The sequence below is a fragment of the Pseudorca crassidens genome, chromosome 6, assembly GCF_039906515.1.
Source record: "Pseudorca crassidens isolate mPseCra1 chromosome 6, mPseCra1.hap1, whole genome shotgun sequence".
NCBI lineage: Eukaryota > Metazoa > Chordata > Mammalia > Artiodactyla > Delphinidae > Pseudorca > Pseudorca crassidens.
The window spans coordinates 53,840,815-53,865,253 of record NC_090301.1 but is presented as its reverse complement, the minus strand read 5'-3'; the positions used below and the strand labels follow the sequence as shown (position 1 = coordinate 53,865,253).

At 35.4% G+C, this 24,439-nt stretch overlaps 1 protein-coding gene across 5 annotated transcripts in view; it reads right to left on the bottom strand.

The window, feature by feature from the left end:
* SESTD1 (SEC14 and spectrin domain containing 1) overlaps window positions 1-24,439 on the bottom strand; it is a 145,396-nt gene that overhangs the window by 86,497 nt on the left and 34,460 nt on the right. For all 5 annotated transcript variants that reach the window (XM_067741363.1, XM_067741360.1, XM_067741359.1 and 2 more), the window contains 2 exons: window positions 11,406-11,497; window positions 8,221-8,329 (listed from right to left, as the gene is read on the bottom strand). In XM_067741363.1, coding sequence (XP_067597464.1) covers window positions 8,221-8,329; window positions 11,406-11,460 — 164 coding nt within the window. In that variant the 5' untranslated portion in view covers window positions 11,461-11,497. The remainder of the gene's footprint in view (window positions 1-8,220; window positions 8,330-11,405; window positions 11,498-24,439) is intronic.

Here is a 24,439-nt window from a genome sequence, read left to right as displayed (position 1 = left end):
AAGAAAGTAATGAAGCTTGCAAATGCCATCTGCAGTGATCATAAGGGTATAAAATACTCTAAATTTATCTTTTAGAGTACTTAAAAACACCCTTAATCATAATTTTCTCACATTTTACTAAGATAAAGAAAATACACACAATTCAAAGATACTACATATTTGAAGATTGTAAGATCAAGTGAGCTTTCAACTACTTGAAAGGAATAGTTTGTTTGCTTATTTAAATTTTTTAGCTGTGCCACACGGCATGTGGGATCTTAGTTTCCCGACCAGGGATTGAACCCATGCCCCTGCATTGAAAGTGTGGATTCTTAACCACTGGACCACCAGGGAAGTCCCTTTTTTAAAAAAAATTGCAATCCTACAAGTGGAGTGATGGTTTAAACTGTTTTTAACAAGAACATACTTCGATTTAGAAGCATATTATGTCCCTTATAAAGGGTGTGTAGCTGCAGTGCTATATTAGTAAATTCCTACACTACTATTAACATTTTATAATTTTAAGACCACTAACCAAAAAAAAAAAAAAATCTATTAACACCCCACTTCCTTGTTCTTACTCCATTAGAGCCTTTCAAGGGTGACGTGCCTAAGTTAAAACAGCTATTAAAGGAAGAGCAGGTCCTTAATAAGCTCACTCACTTTGGCTAGAAAGAGACTGTCAATGGATTTTCTGCAGCTCTTCACTAATTTCTTTGATTACGACTAAGGGCTCCTTCTTTCCACTCAGAGAGCTCTGCTTATACTTACTTAATGGCACTAATTTTACTTATGGTTTTATTATAATTGCTTGTTTATAATTCATCTTCATCAGATAATATGCTTCCAGAAAGCAAGGATATTATTGTCTTAATGATACGTTGGCAGCTTCCAGCTTTAAATATAGAGGGCCTCTAGAAATGTTAGAAGACGCAGATCATATCACTCCTCGGTAGGAATGTAACAATGGCCTTCCTTCTCATTCAGAATTGAAGTCCTTACCATGGCCTACGAGGTCCTCTAAGTTCTGACTGCAGCCCCTCTGAGGGCTCTCCCAGAACCCTCCTTCTCTCAAACTGCTCCACCCACACTACCCTCCCTACTGATCGCACAACACACTGAGCCTGCTCCTGACTCAGGGCCTTTCCACTTACTGCTCCCTCTGTCTAAGATACTCTTTCTTAAATGCTCTTTCATCAGGTATCTGTATAGCCTGGCCCTCACTTCACTCATCTCTGGTAAAATGTTACTTTCTCATTTTATAAAATATTGCCACACACTCCTTTGCACTCCATCCCTCCCTTAATTCTTTTCATGCTCTGTTTTATAGACTTATGAACCTCCAACATACTATGTATTTATTATTTTTTATTTTTTTTGCAGTACGCGGGCCTCTCACTGTTGTGGCCTCTCCCGTTGCGGAGCACAGGCTCCAGACGCGCAGGCTCAGTGGCCATGGCTCACAGGCCCAGCCGCTCCGTGGCATGTGGGATCTTCCTGGACCGGGGCATGAACCCGTGTCCCCTGAATCAGCAGGCAGACTCTCAACCACTGCACCACCAGAGAAGCCCTATGTATTTATTTATAATATTCATTTGATCATTAGGGCATCAGGCCCATAAGGGCAGGGGCTGGGCCTTTGTTCACCCATTTCCTCAGCACCTAGAATGATGAGGAACTCATTGTAGGATCTCACATATTTACTAAGTGACTGAAGACTTATGAGTCATCTCTGTGTGATTCTTGGCAAGTCATTAAACCTCTGTGTTCTGATGTTTCTTCTGTGACGTAAATGAGTTTTTCTACAATTAGGAAGAACTGACCTAAAATCCAAATTTGAAAAAAATCAATACTTGAGAGAAACAGAAAAGTAACTTCTATAGATGCTGACTCTCTACAGAATTAGATTAATCTGGGCAAGTACTTGGCAGCATTTCTATAAAGAGGATTTAAGTATGGGTAAAGTGGTTAGTCTAGATGATTGAAGATGTTTGGTCTAGATGACTGTTAAGGTACTTTCTTAATCATGACATTCCATGATTCTATAACTGGATGATCAACAATTTCCCTTTGAGCTTGAAAAATGCTATGGTTTTAAATATACGCTGAATATACTGTTGAAAGAAAATGTTAAAACAAAAAAGATTTCCGTTATGCTCAACTATGTTCACCATAGTTATTTTCATATGTCAATTCTCAATTGTGATAGATGCAGGTTAAATGCAAATGAATATTAAAAGTTATCAATAGCTATGGCACTGTGATTATAACAGAGGTGAATACAACAGTGGCTAGAAACACAGGCTTGGAGTCAGACCACTAGGTCCAAATCCCCCTCCAACCCTGGTATGCCACAGGTTCTAGGTCAAGATACTTAAATTACCCACTCTTTCTATGCCTCGGTTCCCTTATATGTAAGAGATAAGGATGATAGTGCTCGTCTCATAGGGCTGTTATGAGAATTAAATGACTTACTGTTATCTATTATTTCCTTAAGTATAGGATAGTCTTTTTCACATATGCCTCCCAATCATCACCCATAAGTAAATTCCCAGGTCCATTTCAAATTTAATGTCTTCAAAGGAAAGCAAGACCAGCCTAGACAAACTTCTTATCCACCAAAATAGCTTCTACTGAGCTGCAACTTCTACATGTTTGATTTTCCAACAAATGTGAGATGTTCTGAAAATGATCAGCCAGGCTGCATTTGAGTACACAGAGCTATGAAGAAACTTAAGTAAGATAAAGAGCAGAAACCCATATCCACTGACTATTGATTACTAAGTATCAATATGAGGTACTGCACAGGATTATGAAAAAATATGTATTATACAACACAGTTTCTCCCTTCAAGAAGCTTAAGATCATTTAGAAAGGTGAAAAGGTAAAATAAAAGTATTTTAATTAGTGTCTACTTTACACTCACTGACGTCACCTTTTTAATGTTACTAGGGAAACATATATCTTTGAAATTTTTTAATGTAAAACTTAAATAATAAATGTAAAAATTCAAGAATTATCATTAAACACATTATGATTAAATGCCTAAGAGTCAGAAACGGCAAGTGCTGTAAGTCTGGAGAACAGCTGGAAGACTCTGGGAAGTACCGACATAAAGGAGCTAATGAAACTTAACATAAAAGGATACAGAGCAAGAGGAATATAAGCAAAGGTACCAGTTATTAATTTGGGTAAGTTTCTTAAATTTCTCTGCCCTCATTTTTTCATCTATGTAATAGGGATAATAATATTGTTATTTTGAAGACTGAGTTAATTAATACAAGTGCTATAAAACTAAGTGCCTTGCATGATAAGCGCTCAAGAAATATGAAATGAAAGGGTTAAGTCAAATCACACAAGGTCTTGGCATAGCAGTTAAGAAGGCTGAAAGACTGTCCTTGAGAGCACACACTAGTCTTTCTTGCCTTCACAATGCACGGTGTACAATGTCTGCACTTGGTAGCAACAATATAAATGACTACTGAATTAAATTCATTGTGTGGAAAGGAGAGGAGGTCCTAGAAAACTGAGAAGGATGATAGAACTGTTGTTTTGGTGAAATTTATCTTGTCCTTGTGTACAAATTGGGGAGAGACTGGAGATAGAGAAATTAGCTTGGCTATTGCTGTACTAGTCCAGCTTGACAACCGAGCCATCCCTCGACGTGAACTTAAACACATGAAAAGGGAACAGAGGAGACAGGAAATTTAAAAATACGTGGTAAAGAAAGGAAATGCTAGCTTAGCTGTCACATTTTAAAACGGACATTGTAAGTTTTCAATACATATTCGTTGAATGAAGTAAATATTATAAAAGCACTCATCAACAGCATAAAGCATGTTCAGAGCACTTAACTACAGTGCTTTGAAGTAACTCTAAGATCAACACAATTATACCGTCATTTGCCAGAAGTGCATTTGCTAAGGAGGAGAAAGGAAGGCACTGCCTTAAACTTTCTGAGAAGCATGTCCCATAAAAAAACAAAAATAAAGAAGAGCCATCCCAATATGTACAAAGTAGATAACGAACAAGAATCTGCTGTATAAAAAATAAATTAAAAAAGAAGAGCCATCCCAGTCACACTCTCACAGACTATACTGAACCAATCAGTGTTATATTCATATTCAAATTACCTTCTAAGTGCTCTGCAGAGTCCTGTAAGCTCCAAGGAGGCTCCTTAAAAGCGGGTGAGGGGGCACTGCAGTGGAAGTGGAATTTGAGAAGGTGGGGATGAGCAGGAATGGCTGTGGGCCTACACTTCTAGCTCTTTTATAAATTTAGTTTCTCTGTAGGATTTTCTTTGAATAAAAATGTCCACAGATAAATTTTTTAAAATTCTGAATGTACAGAATATATGCCCCATAGAATTCTGGCAGTTACAAAACTACTTGTATGGGATTCAAATGATATTTCACCATACACAGCTGTTATATCTCCTTTCATAATATATTTTAAGTCGTTTCTATGACTTTATTGCTAAGTCTGGTTGGTTCCTTCAATATCCATATAACAAACACCTAAGGTCTCCAAATCATTTTTATTGGCCTTGTGAATATGGAGATAAATGAAACATGGCTCTGCACTCTAATATCAGACTGATTTAACAGTAAACTCTATGACATCAAGCAGAAGTGAATAGGAAAAGCTGCCTAAAAGGGCTCCTTACAAAGATAACAATGACAAAGAAGGTTGAGAAACACTGATGCATATGTTTTGCCACATGTTTTTAAAAAGCTGGTAGTCTCAATATCTTATAATCATACTTTGTGTAATAGTACTGACACAAATTTCATTTTATACTTTGAATGTGAATATGCTTCTGACTTAAAATTTTGAAATATATAAAGAAATGATATGAGATAAAGATCTACTTGTGAGGTTTTGTTTAGTGCTAATCTCAATATTTACTTTTTTAATGAAAAGATTTGCAGATTAATTTATATATCTTTTCTTTATCTCCATAAGGTAATCTTGAATTTGATTCTGCTTTCTGAGTCATGGACTCATAATTTCTAATCATGTTGTTTATGTCTAAAGTGTACAGCAATCGCTGGTAAAACAAAAGAAAAACTCCATTTACCTCTCCTAAAATTTAACACTCAGGTTGGCCCAGCTGTGTCAGTCTATGTTATTTTTTATTAAAAACCCTTTGTAGAAAATGGGGCAATAATGGTTAGTGCTGAACTCCACACAGACCTGGACATGAGGAGTTACCTGAACATAAACTTAGTATTCAGGTCAGGTTACAATTAACCTGAACTTCTCCTTTCTTCTCAGCCCTCTGCTCAAGAGTCAGAAACCAAAAACAAGTTTAGGACCAAGCTGTGTGTAAAGGAATCAGGAAATGGCCCCATTTTCAACTGTACTGGGTTACCCATTTAAAATAAGTATGTATCACACCTTGCTCCTGGTCATGAAACTAAGCATAAAATATGGGTAAGAACTAAATAGTTTCTTTCCATTTTTAAATACTTTTAAAAAGCTGTTACTATATTCAGAATGTTAACATTTTCACTGCAATGAAAGACTACTTTTGGACATCTCCTATAAAGAAGAGGCCGCATTAGCTAGCTACACTGCTGGAGCTGTCTGGAGACATTCACAGTAGGGAGGAGTTAAGCTTTAACAGCAGAGTCTGGGAGAAACAAGTCACACCAAAAAGAATGCAGACATACTAAAAAAGGAAAAACTTTCTAGACCCAAGCTGAGACTGATCTGACAGGGTAAACTTAAAAACCGTTCTGAAAAAAAAAAAAAAAAAAACCGTTCTGGGATGGAAAGAGGGGTGGATAAACACATAGATACGTGATAAAGTATTACAACATTAGTTGCAGGCTTCTAAGTGATGGGCATAATGGTGTTTACTGCACTATTCCTTCAACTTTTTTGTGTATTTGAAATCTCTCATAATACAATTTAAAAGCAGTTTTAATGGCAGGCATTCTGAAGGAGAAAAATCAGTTTTTAAGGCTGCACCTAATAAACTACTGTCCAGAGTTGGAATGAAGAGCTCAAAAACCCTCTAGCTCTCTAATGAAATGGCAAGCACTGATATAAAGCTGCCAACTACGTTTTTAAACGCCAAAGTTATAGGAGGTTGATCCAAGAAAGCAGAAGGCTAAAAAGTCAGGGCGTTCACAAATATGTGAGACGGTCAAACTTTAGCAGAACAATTATCAAAAATAAAGTATCCAGGTATCTATTTTGTCTTGCTAAATTAAGTTCTTTCATCTTGCTTCAACTTACAACTTTTCTATTAGCTGGCAGGTAGGTATGTGTAGCTCTGTAGAAACTGATTCATAATTTACACTGAAATAGTACTATATGTATATCTATATAAGAAAGAGAGAGAGAGAACGTTTAAATAGTGTACGCTATTTTGCCCTCCATTGTACTTCCTGTTTGCACACCCAGAGTGAGCAGACAGGCTGCATGAGTGAAACTGGTCATTTACCCTACAGTGTGAGCATCCTGGCAGGCTGATCCTGGTTCTAGTATATACAAGCGTGCATTTTCTTATCACACACCTAACCACAAGCCGACTGTGTCTTCCAGAACTCAGCCTCCATGACTGACATGTTCCAATGCTGGAAGAAAATCTAGCATGTTCACGGAAAAATAGTTCATAAGTCTCTAATTCTTCCTTAGGCATTTTTCAAGCGTAATTTTGACTATCAGTAATTTTTGCATTACATTTTAACTTCAGACCCTCACCCCACATAAGATGCAACTACACTGTACTCTATTCATCTGAAGTATGAGGAGCTCTGGATTGGTGCCAGGAACTGCAGATTCTAATCCCAGCTCTACTGCTAATTAGCTGTGTGATCTTGGGCAAGTAACTAACTTCCGAGTCTCAATTCCCTCAACTGTAAAATAAGGCAGTTGATTCAGATGGTCTCTAAGTTCCCTGAACACTTTTAACCATCTATGAATCCATGAATATTTTTTCATAATTTGTTAGCTATATGTTTAGCTAGTGCCATTTACCTAAAAAGCAGTTCGTTATCTAAAGATGAATAATACAAATTGGCAATCAGCAGCTCAGAGAATTAGCAAGGTTATTCAGTACTAATACACTGTGAAGTCTGATAACTTTCTTTTCTAGAAAGTAAAAAGACTGAAAATTTTCACTTTAAGACCTCTATTTTCCCAATATTGAAAAAACATTCAGCAACAGAATCATTATACACCAATACTGGAAGCAGATGTGATTAAAGTCAGTTGTTCTAAGATGTAATTTTAACCCTGTATTCTTCAAGGTGGTTTAAAATGAAATAATCTATTATGTCAATAATGCAAATATAGGAAAAGGATACAAAGAATTGTTTGCTCTGACTAAAATGTTTAAAATTCACTATTTCGAGCTTAAGAGCATTATGTAAAAGGTAGTTTTGTTCCTTTTACCACCCCTATATTTTACAAACACACACAAAACAATCTGCCCTCATTCCTGCACTTTGCTGCAGTGGGTTGCAAATGTGACTGCATATTAGAATTATCCGGGAAGCTTAAAGAATTTTTTTTAAAGTCTGATGAGCAGTCCTCCCAAAAACAATTGGATCAGACTCTCTGGAGGTGGACCCACAAGCATTAAAACTTTGGAAAAAATCTCCAGATGATTCTAATGTGCAGTCAGACTTCAGTCCCCAAATATCACATATGGGAAAGGAAGCTGGGGAGGGGGCTTTTCTGTTCTTGTTGTTGAAATGATGGGTAGGCTCAAGCAAATAGAAAGGTTTAAGTTTTGTCTTCACCAAAGAAATATAAAAATTAAAAATCCAATGATCTTTGGATTAAAACATAAACATTTTTTGCATTTTTTAAAAATAAAAATGTTTTAAACTCCAAATAGCTTTCATTCAATATATTAAAACATACAGATGTGTTTATATCTATTTAGTGAAATAGCTACCTAAATACAAGAGCTTTCTACTGAATTCACTTTTCTAAGTTTTCTCAAATTACATGGTATATAGACAGATGCTCAATCTTTGCACTCCTTAAAAGTTGACAGTATATACATTTTAGAAATCAGTATCATTTAGTGCATCAAGAATATAAAATGTCTTTATTTTATCTGCTGTGGCATCATATATTATTGATTCTTGTGTTTTCAATTATAATTTCACTGCTAATAAAAGCAGATAAGATAGCAAAGTATACTTTAACAACAGCAGGAATCATTCGTAAGTAAATGAAAACATATTGAAATTTAAGAAAAGACACCTTTAGAGTCACCTTGGAATGCTGAGTAGGTAGTCTAAGGTGACACTCAGCTCATCCATATTTGTCTGTTCCAGGCATAATGGAATTGTCAGAATGAGGCCACTTCGTCTGTCCTTTCCTCCTATTAAAGAAAAAAATATATAAATTTAACATGTAAGAGATATTAAAGCACTAAATGAATTAAATATATTTGCATCCAATGTTACTACAACAATTACAAGTTTAAGACATCAGTAAAAAACAATCTAATGGCTGTTTATTTTATATATTGTAAATGTTTATAGTAGTACAGCAAAATTATATAAAATTTAGAAAAAATAAGAGGAAAAAAATTCACCAATGAAATATTCACTTAAACATAACAATTCTCATTTTGTTTAATTTCTTCCATTTAGTCTGCTTCTGATTGTAATCAATTCATCAAACATCTATTGTGTGCCTAGCACAGTAAGCATTTGCAAGTAAAACAACAAATTTCTTATCAACCTAGGAAGAAAAACTTTAAGTCGTAAGAAATAACAGTATGAAATATGACAGATAATTTGTTAGGCTGTGTTGTACAAAATATATAAAATATTATAAAAAGGGATTTAGAAAATGGAGAAAATGATAAGAGCTGTAATAAATGTAAAAAATTTCATAGAAAAGTTAAAACTTAAGAAAAATGAATAGAATTTATAAACCAAGTCAAAAGAGCATTCTGTGATGAGGAATGATCTGAGTTAACTCACAAAGGTCAGACAGGCATTCTTTGTTCATGAGGCAATAAAGGGAAAGCCCTGTCCAGCTGAGAAGAGCGCACGGGACCTGGATATAGAATTCTGAAAGCCAGGAAGTGGAACGCACTTACATTTCATGGATGTTCAAGTTCTCTTCGATTTTCCATAAGCATTAAAATATAACTAGTACTTTTCTACACACACAGCTTCTTTGAAAGCTCCCCACATGATTGATTTTCACACTGAAGTCCATCTTTTGACCCAACTGACATTTATGGCAATTTTAGAAACTTAAAAGCCAGCAAACACTAAAGCAAACAATTTTATATGATCTCTATCACTAAAAAGTTAAAGGACTGAATTGAAAAAAAATGATTCCTATGAATAACATGGATGCAATTCACAAGGTACCAACCATAAATGATCTTTTATCAGATTAACCATGTAAATTACTGATAGTCAACCACTTTGTTTAATCTCAATAAATGGCAATTTCAAATGGTTCAACTTAATCGATAATCAATAGTGACTTCAACTGCAAATGTTGTTTTGTTTAGAATACAAGTTTTTTTTTTTTTTAATAGACTGCAACCATGGTTTTCAAACTGTATCCCCTGAATGATTTTGTTGGTTTGAGAAGTTTTTCTCTATTATTAAAAAAGTTTGAAAATTACTGGTTGAAATAATTAACGGTCAAGAGCAAGTCAAGAGGAATTGGGTTCAGAGAAGTCTCATTTTCTCCTCAAAAATCGCTAAGCCCTGCATTAAACCAAACTGCAAAAAGGTTCATATCTGAACTGCAGCACTCTGACCCACTGTGAAATTGTCTGCAGAGCACAGGTCTAACATACAGGATTACATTTAACCTCATGCCCTCAGCTTTCACTAAGGGACAACAAAATAATCACCAGTGTAGATGCAAAAGAAGGCAGATGTCAAGAAGAAAAAGGCTTTCAAGATAGGTATGGTCACCAGGGTCAAATGCTGCACAGAGACAAGTAAAATAAGAATGCAAAAATGTCACTGATAAAGATTTGTTTTAAATAGTAATATCCACTCTTGGCAACAGTATGGGCAAACTGGCTTTTTTTTTAAATTGAAGTATAGTTGATTTACAGTGCTTCAGATGTACAGCAAAGTGATTCAGTTATACACATACATATATATCTATTCTCTTTCAGATTCTTTTCCATTATAGGTTATTACAAAATATTGAATATAGTTCCCTGTGCTATACAGTAGGTCCTTGTTGTTTATATATTTCATATTTAGTAGTGTTTATCTGTTAATTCTAAATTCCAAATTTATCCCTCCCCTCTTTCCCTTTTGGTAACCATAAGTTTGTTTTCTATGTCTGTGGGTCTATTTCTGTTTTCAAACATGCATTTTCATACACTGGTGAGAGATCAACAATTGCCACAATATTCTTATAGGGCAATCTGACAAAACCTTTAAATATAAATGTAAATTCTCTTTAATACTTCCAGTTGTAGGAATTTATACTGCTGGACTTGTACAAAATGCACAAACTGTGAATAAGAACGTTTCCTACAATACCACTCATATCATAAAAAAATAGAGAGAAAACCTAAGTGTCAACTGGTAAGGGAAGAAGTTTTTTTAAAAAAGAAAACACATATTAAATAAAGAACTAATATTACTGGTGGAATTCAATATCTTATTTTCTCCTTTATAATGTACACTAGAAAAACATGCCAATTTACAGAGAGATACAATATACACTGAAAAGGACATTAGTAGCCTAAATATCAAGACAATTCTGATAGGACCTAAAAAGTATAAGAGAGAAAAAGCAAGATAATACAACTTAAATAATCTTCAATAGGTGGGTCACAGTACCTATTCTAAAGCATGTGCAAATTTACTCAATGGTCCAAAATTCCAGAAAATTGCTACACCCAGCGTCACCACTGCTTTCACACTAGCAATATATCTCGAAGCTTCTCTTTGACTCTTCTTAGTCAATGCATACTTTGGGTTAATAATGGAAGGTAAATTCAAGCCTTATAACCAAATTCGAGCAGTAAAAAGTGAAAACCATGTAATTTATTTCATAACTCCCCCCTCATAGGAAGATGGAAGACAAAAGCTGGACGGGATAACACAAAAATGAATTACTCTATATTTCAGAAACAATACTTTAGATGCTGGTTAGTCAATTATTCTCAGCCTGTATTAGTTATTTCATTTTTATATGAGAGGTGAGATGTCATGACATCTACCCTGTAGAGGTCATTTAATCAAATTACAGAACAGAATGAAAACTGGCTGCCAAGCACCAACAGTGACAGAGTTGGCTTGCACCGCTATCCATTCTGAGTACAAGGTGTCTCAGAAACACCTTTAGAACAAAACATTCAGAGAAAAAGGAAATGCCTTTCTGCCAAACTTATCAAAGAAAAAAAGATTAAACAAATTTATACATCAAACACTTCCAATTTTAAGAAGAAAACATACCTGAAAGGAAGGCTAGTTTTTTCTTCAGAATGGGTAATATTACTGAGGCCTCCATTTTACTCCAGTAAACTTCCTCCAGTAAATTTTCCTTTCTGAAAACACAGAAAGTTAAATGTCAACTACAAGATAATAATTACTCTATGAAATATACACAGACATATCTCATTTTATTATACTTCACTATATTGTGTTGTTTACAAATTGAAGGCTTGTGGCAACCCTGCATTGAGCAAGTCTACTGCTCATTTTTCCACCAGCATTTGCTCATTTCGTGTTTCTGCGTCACGTTTTGGTAATTCTTGCAATATTTCAAACTTTCTATTATTATATTTGTTATGGTGGTCTGTGATCAGTGATCCTTGATGTTACCACTGCAAAAAGGTTACAACCCACTGAAGGCTCAGATGACGGTTAGCATTTTTTAGCAATAAAATATTTTTAATTAAGGTATGTACATTGTTTTTTTAGACATAATGTTATTGCACACTTAAGAGACTACAGTATTACATAAACATAACTTTTATTTGTACTGGGAAACCAAAAAATTCATGTGACTTGCTTTACTGCAGTATTTACTGTGGTCGTCTGCAACCGAGCCAGCAGTATCTCTGAGGTATGCCTATACTTAATGGCTTACGCAGGGTTTCTCAATCTCAGAATTACGGACATTTTGAGTCAGATTATTTATTCTTTTCTGTAAGGAGTTGTCCCGTGCCTTGCAGAATATTTAGCAGCATCCCTGGCCTCTACCCACTAGAATCCTAATACCATTCCCCCTTGCCAGTTGTGACAACCAAATGTCTCTAGACACTGCCAAATATCCTCTGGCAGGCAAAAATCACAGCTAGTTGAGAATCACTGGCTTAACTGTTTTTCGGAGCAATGCTCTTGGGCTAGAACAGTGCCTGGTACATAGCAGTAACTCAACAAATTATTTGTTGAATAAAGGAATGAATCAATTAATCAAACTTGCAATATCTATTACTCTACTTATTTACGCAGCTTAATTCCAAATATCTGATTCTTTCAGATCCACTATTAAATGGCTTTCTCTCACTTCTCATATTTTTGCTTCCCCATAACACATAATAACTCACCTTATCCTCATGTTTACCTCAAGTTATTTCCCAATATACTATTTCAATTTTTACCCTCACTGTTAACTGCCTCTATCTCTCTACATTTTATATTTTAAATTTGCCAGGAGAAAATCTGATTAGCCTAGTTATCTTTTTGTACCAAGCCATAATTCACTGATCTTGGTTTAGTTTTCTAGTGTCCACTCAGGCACGCCCAGGGGTTATGGAAAATACAAAATGGGACTATTCATACAGCAAGGGCTAAGAGCAAGACAGTTTCCTTTAAATGGGAGCTTTGGCATGGCAGGCATCTGTATGCTTGGCCAGCCCAATATACCATCAAAGCACGATTTTAAGAAAAGCAGGAACTTCAAAACAAAACATAACAAGAAAATCAAAGGTTCAATTATATTAGCCACCTAAACTTAATTTCATGTCTGAGAGAGTATTCTCCATCACATTTATTCCTCCTTCCCTTGTCCTACACCCACGTACCATCACTATATAGTGACAGTTCCTTGGAGGACACTGTAAAATTGCATTGCATTTAGTGAAAGTATACTCTTTTATAAACAGCCTCCTCTTTTTTTATTGAGCTATAACTGACATAGAAAATTATATTAGTTTCAAGTGTACAGTATGATTTGATACTTGTATATATCGTGAAATGATCACCACAATAAATCTAGTTAAAATCCACTACTATAAATAGTTGCAAAAATTCTTTTCTTGTGATGAGAACTGTTAAGACTTACTCTCTTAGGTCTTTCAAATATGCAATAGTGTTATTAACTACAGTAATCAGAAAGCACACTCTCTTGAAAATAATTTTCCAGCAGAGCAGAAAATGTGACTCTATATTACTTACTCAGCAAATACTTGCTATGAACCTATCCCATTTCAAGCACTGTGCTTTCAGCTGGAGCTAAAAACTCAAGTCACAGCCTTGCCCTGAAAAAAATGTAGTCTTTTGAAAAAATTCCCAGATTACTTGGGAAAAAAACGATGTAGTCTTATTACTTGTCAGATAATGGCTACACAAGCAAGGCTACTTAAAGAAGTATATTATTTTACAGCTTTTGTATATACAACTAAAAAAAATCACTACTATTTTTATATATCTACAAAAGAAAACATGTTGTCAAAGTAAATATGACATATTCTCTTCAAGTTTTATCCTCGAATATTTGTTTGCAATTTGTTCATTCAGTTTTGTTCTACATCTGCCCAGGCTAACATACAATTAGTAGGAAGAATGAGGGAAAAGCTCATGTTTTACATGTTTAACCTAAAATAGTAGCACTTCATGTTTCCAGATCAGTATCTTGACCTGATGAGTTTTTTCTCCAGCACTACAAGAACCAGACAGTTCAGACTCACGGCTAAGCTCCCTTCTCTGGTGACCAGCTTGTCAAAGACCAGATGTAAAAGTCTGATAATGATGATTAAGCAAGTTAACATTTACCAAGTGTTTACTACAAGGCATACATTGTTCTAAATGATTTACTTATATTAATTTAATTACTCCTTGCAACATTTCTATGAGATAACTACTATTATTAACCCCATTTTATAGAAAAGTAAAATGGGGCTGAGAGGTTAAATGTGGCCCAACATCTCAAAGCTAGTAACTGGGGAAGTTAGGATTCACACCCAGGCAATCTGGTTCCAGTAATGATGTTCTCAATATCACATGATCAGCTTACCAATAAAACAGCCCTGAAAACATCCAGTGACATCGGGCCAATTGAACAAGATGGAGTCCTAGCTTTTGCATTATCGGTGCAAATGTCAACACAGTGAAAGGGGCAGTACTAAGAATTATTATTAAAATAGTTTTGAACTCACAGACCCCCCCGAAACCTAGTAACAAGAGAACTGCTGATCTAGGCTGTCAATGGGATGCTCCAGACAACTTCTCAACTGCCTTTGTGTCCTTCCTATTTTCTGAGCCTATTTCTCCATCCTTCTCATAAATTCTGAGTTATATACATCTTTCTAATGAACCCCTTTCTGCTTAAGTTTTAGCTAGAGCAGCCTTCTCTTTTAGTCAATGGAGAAACTTGGTACAGGAAGCAACTGCAATTCAGAGTTTGGTAGGTCTTATCTGCAATCATTCAGCACCGCTGCTTCTTCTTTGTAGGTTTTTTTTTTCCCCCAATCTGTTGCCATTTATTCTGAATGAAAATGTCCATCAATACACTGGGGGTTAAGCCTTGCCACAATAAAACCTAATTAACCAGTACCCAAGAAAAAAGAACCTCTGGAATTCCTAAGGCATAAGAAATGATAGCTGCAGGTAATCCTTTGAATAATATCTGTGTTATCTAAGCTTTGCAAGTCAGGTTATCAATTTTATGCCAGCAAGTGCCAAATTTTTCACCACTGTGTTCTCCACATACTTAAAGTGCAAAAGGGAGATGGTTTCAATCTCTAGTCTAGATTTACCTTGGCAAACTATAGTACCCAGAAGCAATCTTACATTTCATCACTGTCTCCTGAGACACATGCTCTTTCCAAACTTTCCATGACTTCACAAAACCACCTCAGCATGGCAAAATACTAATTTTTTTTAATCCAACAGTCTTTTTTTTTTAAAGAACATTTTGAAAGTGATGAAAAAGTAATTTAAAGTAATGAGAAATATAGATTTTTGGCTGTGTGGGCCAATATCAAATGAATTGATGAATAAAATGTGAAGCAGTCAAGAGATGAAAGCTGTAATGTTTACTCTTTATATCTTCCTCCCTTCTACAGTCTCCTTTACATCAATCTCTTTCATTGTTATCATAAAAGAGATGGATAATAAAAAGTAATGATTACTGTACTACTAGTTCCAATTAAATGTGGTTTTGCAAGTCATTTGTTTTACACTTTTCAAGTCATTAGCACAGCCATAAGAAAAAAAATCTGCCTATTTCTAGTTATATAGTTCATAGAATAATGTACAAAACACACAAAATAAAGAGAAAATCCTGCAAAAGACGATACAACCATCCACTACCATCACCACAATAAATGTTAAATAACATGAGGTATTTGCTCATGCTCTTCTCCAGTAGGTAGATATAGATCATTATTTTTCACAAGAAGCTTATTCAACCTAAATATATCTGAGTGAATTATATTCTCAAACAAGGAATGAAGTCAGTGGCAGACATATACCTGATATGAATCAATGGAAAGTGACAAGGAAAACATGTCTTTTAAAAAATTTGCCAAGTGAAGCAGGCCTAAAAAATGGCAGAAAATTCACAACATGCTTAACACAAACATGTCATATTTCATATATGGTTATTTAAAACGATCTATTTTAAGTCACGATTTATAATACATAAAAGAGGCAGAAAGCCAGAGTTTACAGCAGGTGAAGTGCCTTGGAAACTGGTGAACATAAAGGAAAATGTGCAACCATGACTGCATGTTGCTTTCAACCAAAAGCAAGAAACAGCAAAGTAAATTAACATCATTCCTAGGTGCAAAATAAACCCTACCTAAAAACAGAATCCCTACGTTAGGGATGATGAATTCTGAGAAATTCTGAAAAATGTAAGGAGACTAAGTTTCAACTGATATTTGTATCTATCTTCTAGCTTGAACATCTTTCTCAAGACCTTGAAGAGTTAAAAGAGGAAAACTGGGGCAACTAAGTAGTTAGAGACCAAGTCCTATTTATCTTTACATTTATTTACTCATTCATTCACTCATTTAACAAATCTACAATAAGCACCTACTAGATCGAGTCAAGGCGAGGCGCTGGATATATTTGGCATTCAAAAAATATCTGATTAATGAATGGATAAATGAACGAACAAATGAACAAACATATGAGACCATCAGTAAAGTGAAACACATACCCTAGGAAACCTAACGTTATCACAACTACCTGACAGTCGACACCTTGTGGTGTGATAATAGACCACCTGTGCATACTTTTCCTTCAAAGCGGCTTCTCCCAGCTCCTTCTACTGGGACACTCTCCCAGGGATCCAGCCGCTACGTAAATCACTGGATGCCAGAGGAAGGCAGGTCTATGATGATGGTAAGGGGGACCTCAATGGGTGCTACCAATGGGCAGCCGTTAGAGGGCAGCAGAGGATGTGTTTAAGGAGCAGGAAAAGAGAACTCTGGCCTTTTAATCAAGACTGGGCAAATTACACTTCATAAGAGACTGTAATTGATGATATGAGTGGGTACACTGGAACTCCTCTCTCAATAAGTATAAATCAACCAGTTTATTTGGAAAATTTAGTTAGATTCTTCGAAGAGGCATTTTTAACAACCAGTGAAAACCCATTAAGATAGCCTAAGGCTAACTAAATCATCTCTAATGAGTCTACATCATGTAGACACATAATGGCAATGAACAAAATCAGAATGCAGGCTCCTCAGCCCTGCATTTTCAGAAGAAATACTATAGCTGTCCTTAAATTCAGATTAGAAATACCTTCAACTATTGTGACAGAGCAAGAGCAATCCTAGATGAAAACAAACAAGCACACATAGGTACTCACTACTACCTAACTGGGCTCATCACACTATGTATCCATATATAAAATTATGCAGGAATAAACATTACTCAACTTTAGGAAAATATATCAGTAAAGCAGTTCAACAGTTGAAAATATCTGTCATTTTTTTATTATTGTAGGTGCCAGTGTATGATTATTAATCTGTTTTTACAATAACATTGACAGTTCTAAATGAAAGAAAAACAATCCTTTTGGACAGACTTTAAATGAAAATGATAAAATAATTATTAACTTTCATCAAAATACAGATCTATCCAAAACAGTAATTCTTCTAAATAAAATTGAAAGCTGAAATGTCAAGTATTTTACAGATGGATCAGGCCCTAGTTTATTCAGTGAGGGAGGGAGGAAGGAAACGGAAAGTTCTGAGGTTTCTATGAAAATATAATCTACCTTGAAAGACAAGAAAATTCTATATTGAAGGTCCAATTGGACATGAAAAGTCCTACACTGTATTTAAACGTCAAAAATTGAAAAGCTTATGGTAATGATAGCCTACCACTTAAAAACTATTTTCAAAAACAACATAAGCAACTACCCCTACATCACCCTCCCTGCCCTGCCCCCTCTCCACAGGAGCCAGACACCAATATCTACAAAGTCAAAGGGAAGTCAGTTCTTTAAGGATTTCCCCACCTCTCTAGCTAGTCTACCAAACCCTTAGCAGCGGCAAACTTTCATTTTTGAAGGTCCAGCTTCAAGAAGTCCTTTACTCCATGACTTTTTCAAATCTTTGGCTTTTCTTGTCTGTGTTACTTTATAGGTAAATCCTCCTTCACCAAAACTGGGGCAGCAAAAGGAAAAAGGAATATTGCTTTACAGAAGTGAATCAGGCTGATGGAATTCCAATAAGGTAAAGGTATTTCTGGCATCCCCAGCTCTAGAGTACCCTATAGCTAGAGCTTCTTCACCTGCTGTCACAGCTCTCTGAGGTGAGCTCTCTTCCTGCACGGCTTCTGCACTCCAAGAAGCCTGGACAGCTTCTTTCCCCAGGGCAATGGATGTGTCCACTGAGTTCCCCTGCCTGGGTACAGGTCTTCCTCCATCAACAGGGGAAGCATGTGATAACTTTACAAACTCACGGTCTTATTTCTAGATCCCAACCTCTCTTGACCTGCTATAGGTGTCTCCTCCCTTCCTCTTTATCTCACAATTTCTCTGGGTGGGTCATCACTAAACCTGTTCTCTACTGACCTTTATCCTAGAAAGAAATGTTCCTCCTCTACACTTGGCAAAGACACACATGCCTTTCATTGAGCTAATCTCAGGCTAAATCTAATTCAGACATATAATAGTCTAACGGATTTGAACAGAAGTTCATATGTATCATCAAGTTCCTAATTCTAAATAACTGGCATACAAATTAATTTTTAGTACCAAATTGTTTATATGTTGGATACCACACATATACAAGAGGGTACTTTTGTTCAAATGAAATAATATATATACAAAACATGAATTAAGACTTTGGCACTATTAAGTTTTCTTGTTTATATAATGACAATATTTGGTATATACCAAACACCACACTGGAAAAAAAGTTAAAAAATATAGTACAAAAGAAAGTTTAAAAAATTTAAGTTAACTAAAGAGACAGAAAACTGCTCAAAAAAATGGAAATTATTATGGCATTACCCAAGCAGAAAGAAGCCAGTGGAACATGTGAAAGTTGTCTTCCATCAGATTAAAAGTCCATTTAACAAAACCATGTATATTATAATGTATTTTTGAGGTAAAACTACAAAAACAATACTGAACATACTGCAAATCCTTTAACTTGTTCATTAACTAAAATGTCACATCACAATCACATGGAACAAAGTAATATAAGACATACAGAAAACTGTGAACCAGCACCTGTTATCCCTCAGAAGGATTGTTAGCAATACTAGATATCTTTCCCAAGCAAAGTCCTCCCCCGCTGAAGACCTTTCTGCCATGGGATTCTGTTCCAAAGAGTTGTTCTCCCTGAAAGGCAGTCTGGTGCAGTGGTAAACATCACAGTCTTAGTTAGAGCCAGGGTGTGACTCTGAGGCAGCCACTTACTAGCTAGGTGGTTTGGGCAATTCCTTTGCTTTCTTTTATGGGCATAATCACCGAACCCACAGGACCCAGGATTAGGTGAGCTAATGTATGTATAGTCTTTAGTATACTCCAGAATGTTAAACACTCAATAAATGGTACCTATTATTAGCAGCTAAATTTTCCTTCCTCTACCAATTACTAGCTTACTACCACTGATTCTCCATGAAGGCCACAGCCAAAGCATTCCCACTAAGGCCTTCTTGCTCCAACAAACTAAAATGGGCACAAACATATTACACATAGCTTAATACATCTTGGCATTTTTTTTACATTCCAAGAATATTATTTCATCCTCAGAACAACATACAGTTATATTAATATCCCCATTTTTTCTGATGAGAAGACTGAGGCACAGAGAAATTAAATAATTTGCCCAAGGTCATACAGAAATTAATAGATTTATAACCAGGGATTTAGAACCATGGAGAGCATCTACTTGAATTTTTTTCATTTTATTAATAAGGAAACTGTCTTAGTGCATTTGGGCTGTTATAATAAAAGTATCATAGATTGAATGGCTTATAAACAACAGAAGTTTATTTCTCACATTTCTGTTCAGGCTGTTATAATGAAAATACCATAAAGTGGGTGTCTTATAAATAAAAGAAATTTATTTCCCACAGTTCTGGAGGCTGGGAAGTCCAAGATCAAGGCACAAGGAGATTCAGTGTCTGGTAACGGCCCACTTCCTGGTCCTCAGAGAGCCATCTTCTACATTTGTCCTTACATGGTAGTAGGGCAAGGGAGCTCTCCGGGGTCTCAATACTAATCACCTCCTAAGGCCCCATCCAAACACCATCAACTGGGGATTAGTTTTCAACATATGAATTCTGGGGGGATACAAATATTCAATCTAGAGCAGAAACTGAGATCTACAGACATAGATTTATCCTTCTAAGGCCACAAAGCACGTGAGTACTAACATGAAACTCAGACTCCTAAAACCCTGCACAGAGCTTCTCTCCACTATATTGTCACATAATAAAATCAAAATTAAAAACACATGAATAAAAGAGAACCATTATTTCTACATATGTTAATAATTTTTTAAAACAATTATGTCCCCGTGAAAACTTACACACAAATGTTCATAGCAGTATTAGTCAAAACACTAAAGACATGGAAACAACCAAATGTCCATCAATTCTGAATGATAAACAAAACATGGTACATCCATATAATAGAATATTACTTAGCAATACAAAGGAATGAAATATAGACACATGGTACGACATGGATGAACCTTGAAACATTATGCTAAGTGAAAGAAGCCAGACACAAAAAGTCACAAACTGTATGACTCCATTTATATGAAATATCCAAAAGAGGCAAATCTATAGAGACAAAGTAAAATAGTGGTTGCCTAGAGGTGGGGTAAGTATGCGGAATGACTGGTAATGGGCAGAGGATTCTTTTTTGAGGTGATGGAAATGCTGTGAAATCAAACTGTGGTGATGATTCTGTAAATCTATTTAAAAAATCACTGAATTGTACACTTAGATTGGGTAAATTTTATGGCTATAAATTTTACCTCAATAAAGCTAACAAAAAATAAAAAACAGAATTGCTCATTTTGTAAATCAGGAAAATCTGCATGAAAGTGATGAGCACTTTAAGTATTAAAAAATAAACACTAAAGATGTGTAAGCAGTATGTTCCAGAAAGTCTGTACAATGAATTGCATATGCTGAACATTTTATCCCCTGACTTCCACTATAATTAGAACACACTACTATGAAAGAACTTCAGCTGCAAAGACAAATTTCCTTCAACATTGTACATTCTGGATGGAGTAAGATAAGAAAAAAGATTAAATGGATTAAATAGAGGGAAGAAAGGAGAATGTAAGCAATAATATTGATACCACTTTTATGTTCACAGTTGCCCAAACTATCACTTTAGGTAAACTGGCATTTAGATTTGCTTTTTATTTTTAACCTATATGGAGATTTATAAATAATGGTCTTATCTCAGGGTATCTCAAAGTTTTCATACCAACACACATAAAAATATCCAAGATTTGAGTAAAGGTTAAATATTTATTGCTTTCAACAGTATCACATGTCTTAAAACAAACTGTTTGCTTTTGAGAAAAGTGTAAAATATACCTTTGAATTAAAATAATACTAAGACTTTTCGGCATTCCCGAAAACTCAAAGGCTTAGAGGATCACTGAATGCAAATCACTTTGAAACATCACCTACACTAAAAGGTGGAATGTGAAATTAGTTATCTGTATATTTCCTTATACCTCCAAATAAAATAACAACGACTAATATTATTGAGAATGTTCTATATACAAAGCAGTATCCTAATCACTTCATGTTCATTGCTTCATTTATAACTCACAACTATCCTATGAGGCTAGAATTACTGTTATTACCATTTAACAGCTAAGGAAACTGAGGCTAAGTGAGATGAAGAGAGGTTAACGTGCCCAAGGTCATGAAGTTATTAAAAAGCAGCAAAATTGGCATTTAAACCTAAGGCTGAGTCCAAGGCTTAAGTGACATTACTTCTCATGCTCTTGTTTAACACAGTGACCTGTATTATGATATGAATAATAAAGGTCTTTAACACCTCTCAAATAGAATTGTTCACTTTTTCAGATGTAATGACAGTAAGGTTATATTTATTAAGAAGAGTACATTATCTTTTAGTGACAGATACTTTAATATTTACAAACAAAATATGTCTGGGATCTGCATCAATAATGGGGAGGGGGAACATACATGAAATAGGATTGGTCACATTGACAACTGTTGAAAGTAGACAGATGATGGGTGAACAGTGGTTCATTTTACTACTCTCTCTGCTCTTGTATGTTTGAAAATGTCCATGATTAAATTAAGAAAACTAAGTCTTTAAACATACCAATACTGTAAAAGAGGAAGCTACAATCCTTTACTTTTTTTACATTTAGCAATATTTTATCTCAAAATCAAGAAAAAACAGGAAACAGACTACATACAATTTTTTAAAATATTCACATATTCACCAACATATCCTAAAGCTCTTTATGTAGAAAGATCTGAGTATTTGGTCCCCATGTAAAATTGCTGAGGAGGAGACCAATTCTGACACACAAAATAACCAGAAGATACAAAGAAGCAGATAGGCAGGTGGAATCCCTGCTTTCACCCCTGTGCTGGCACTGGAGACTTTTGTTTCCTGTCCCTTTAGGTTTTTCTCACTTTGTAACTGGAGTCATTTTCTCAGCAGTCTCCCTCTCACTTTCATACTCTTTTATATATCACTATATTATACTCTTTTATAAGAAATTAAATTACTAAGAAAAGCAAAAGCTTAAGTCCACAACAGGCATTCACTGTGATGTAGTGGCTGGTCAGAAGACAGGAAGATCTCTTAGATGGAAGACTCAATTAAGTACCATACTGTTTGACTCAGAAAAGAAAGAGAGTCCAAAGGTTTTGCATGTAACACGTATTAACACTTAAGAGCATGTTCCAATTTAATAACAATTTGTTTTACCTATACAGTCAACAGAGCCAAGAAAGTTATTTCTGAAATCTTAAGTAGGTGTTAAGTCAGCCATTTGAATGCATCCACTTGTTTGCCCAGGAGAAAGCCTGGCACGTGACCAATGCACAATAAATATTCACTGAATAAAATCCCTTCTCACAATCCTGCCAGCTTTCTCGTTTAAGTGCCACTGGGCAGAATAATTAGGAAGAAGGAGAAGCAGCAAGGTAAAAACGATCAGATAATTTTAAATTTGACAAATTTGAAAAGAGCATGCATTTACTCTGAGGAGAATATTAAATTACATAGTTCAGGGACCTTTACTGAAACATCTTGGGACCTGGCCCATCGGGATCATGAATGAAGACAGGCATTTTATAAAGCCTTCTTTATGCTGAGCCAACTCTAAATTTTGGGTTTTAGAAATGGCTTATTTAACTTTACTACATTTATAGCCTAAGTGAGTCTTCATTATCTATTTTCAACACTTGGAAAAAGTCACTATTTAAATGAACACTTTTTCATTTTCTGAAATTGCATCTTCACTTTTATTACAGCATTCACCATCAGCCCCTCCTCCACCTCACTTTCTCATTTTAATATCTATAAATACTTTTCCAGTTCCTAGTTCTTTCTTGCAATATTTAGATGGCTCCTGATTCTAGCATACACATCTCACTTGTCAGATCATCTGATTTGTAGAATCCACAAAACAACCACAGAAGAAACTTTGGGATTCCTCTGGACAGCCAAAACGAAGCTTTTGACAGCAAGTATTTTGAATAATTGAAGCAATATCATGTCTGCCATCAACTAATCCTATATTTTGGAAGGGAGACTATGGCAACAGCAATTAGAAAGAATACTACTTTTTTATTGGAACACACTACATACAAAATCAAATTTTTTAAAGTGAGAAACTGTTTACTTTACAGAAAAATGATTTAAGTTTAAAAGGGCTTTCTTGAAGTGGCCCCTGCTTCTGGTACAAAGCATACCAGTTAGGTAGGAGGCAACAAAGCAGCACTTCCCATTTTTAATGACTTCTGTACTGTTTGTGGAAGCCCTGAAAATAAGCAGAGGCAGAAGGGTGTCATAATTAAGAACTAGAGTCAGACTGACCTGGGGTCAAATCCTAACTCTGCCCCTTTTCAGCTGTGTGACCTTAAGCAGGTTGCTTTACCGCTCACCCTGGTTTTAGTACCTAAGAGGGCCCAGCTGCCATTCTGTGTAGGGTGAAATCCCAGCTTTCAATAAATCCCATTTTAGCTTAAGCTCATTACACTGGCTTCAATGCTTAAAATTAAAGGGACTAAAAATAAGACAATCATCCTTGCTGAACTCCATCCTTAAGATCCTCCCCGCTCCCAGGAATCTTCCTTGATATCGATATCTATCAACCAACCACTGAAGCAAATTGAGAGACACACAATCCTTTCACCTACCAGAGGTAGGTACTCTGCTACAGTAACGGAGGAGGGTACTCTTAAATTAGTATTTTCGTAAGTCCCTAAAACATCAGCCTTGCTCACATAAATGCAGAGGCATGAGCAATTTTCATCTCTATAAAACTACTACAAAATTAAATCAGAACAATTACACTGATGAAAAATACCCCCCCAAATCGATAACAAAGCAGAAAACGTTAATAAACATCCAAACTCAATTGTATCTCCTTAAATACAAATTTGGTATATGAAAAAACACGTTGGATCACAAATTTACAAATGAAAAACAGAACGAACAAAAGCTAACAGAAATGAAAAAAAAGAGGTGAATGAAAAAGATAAAATTCTATCAGAATTGAAGACCAAATTGCAAGGTGCTCAAGAAAAAATTCAAATAAAAACTTAAT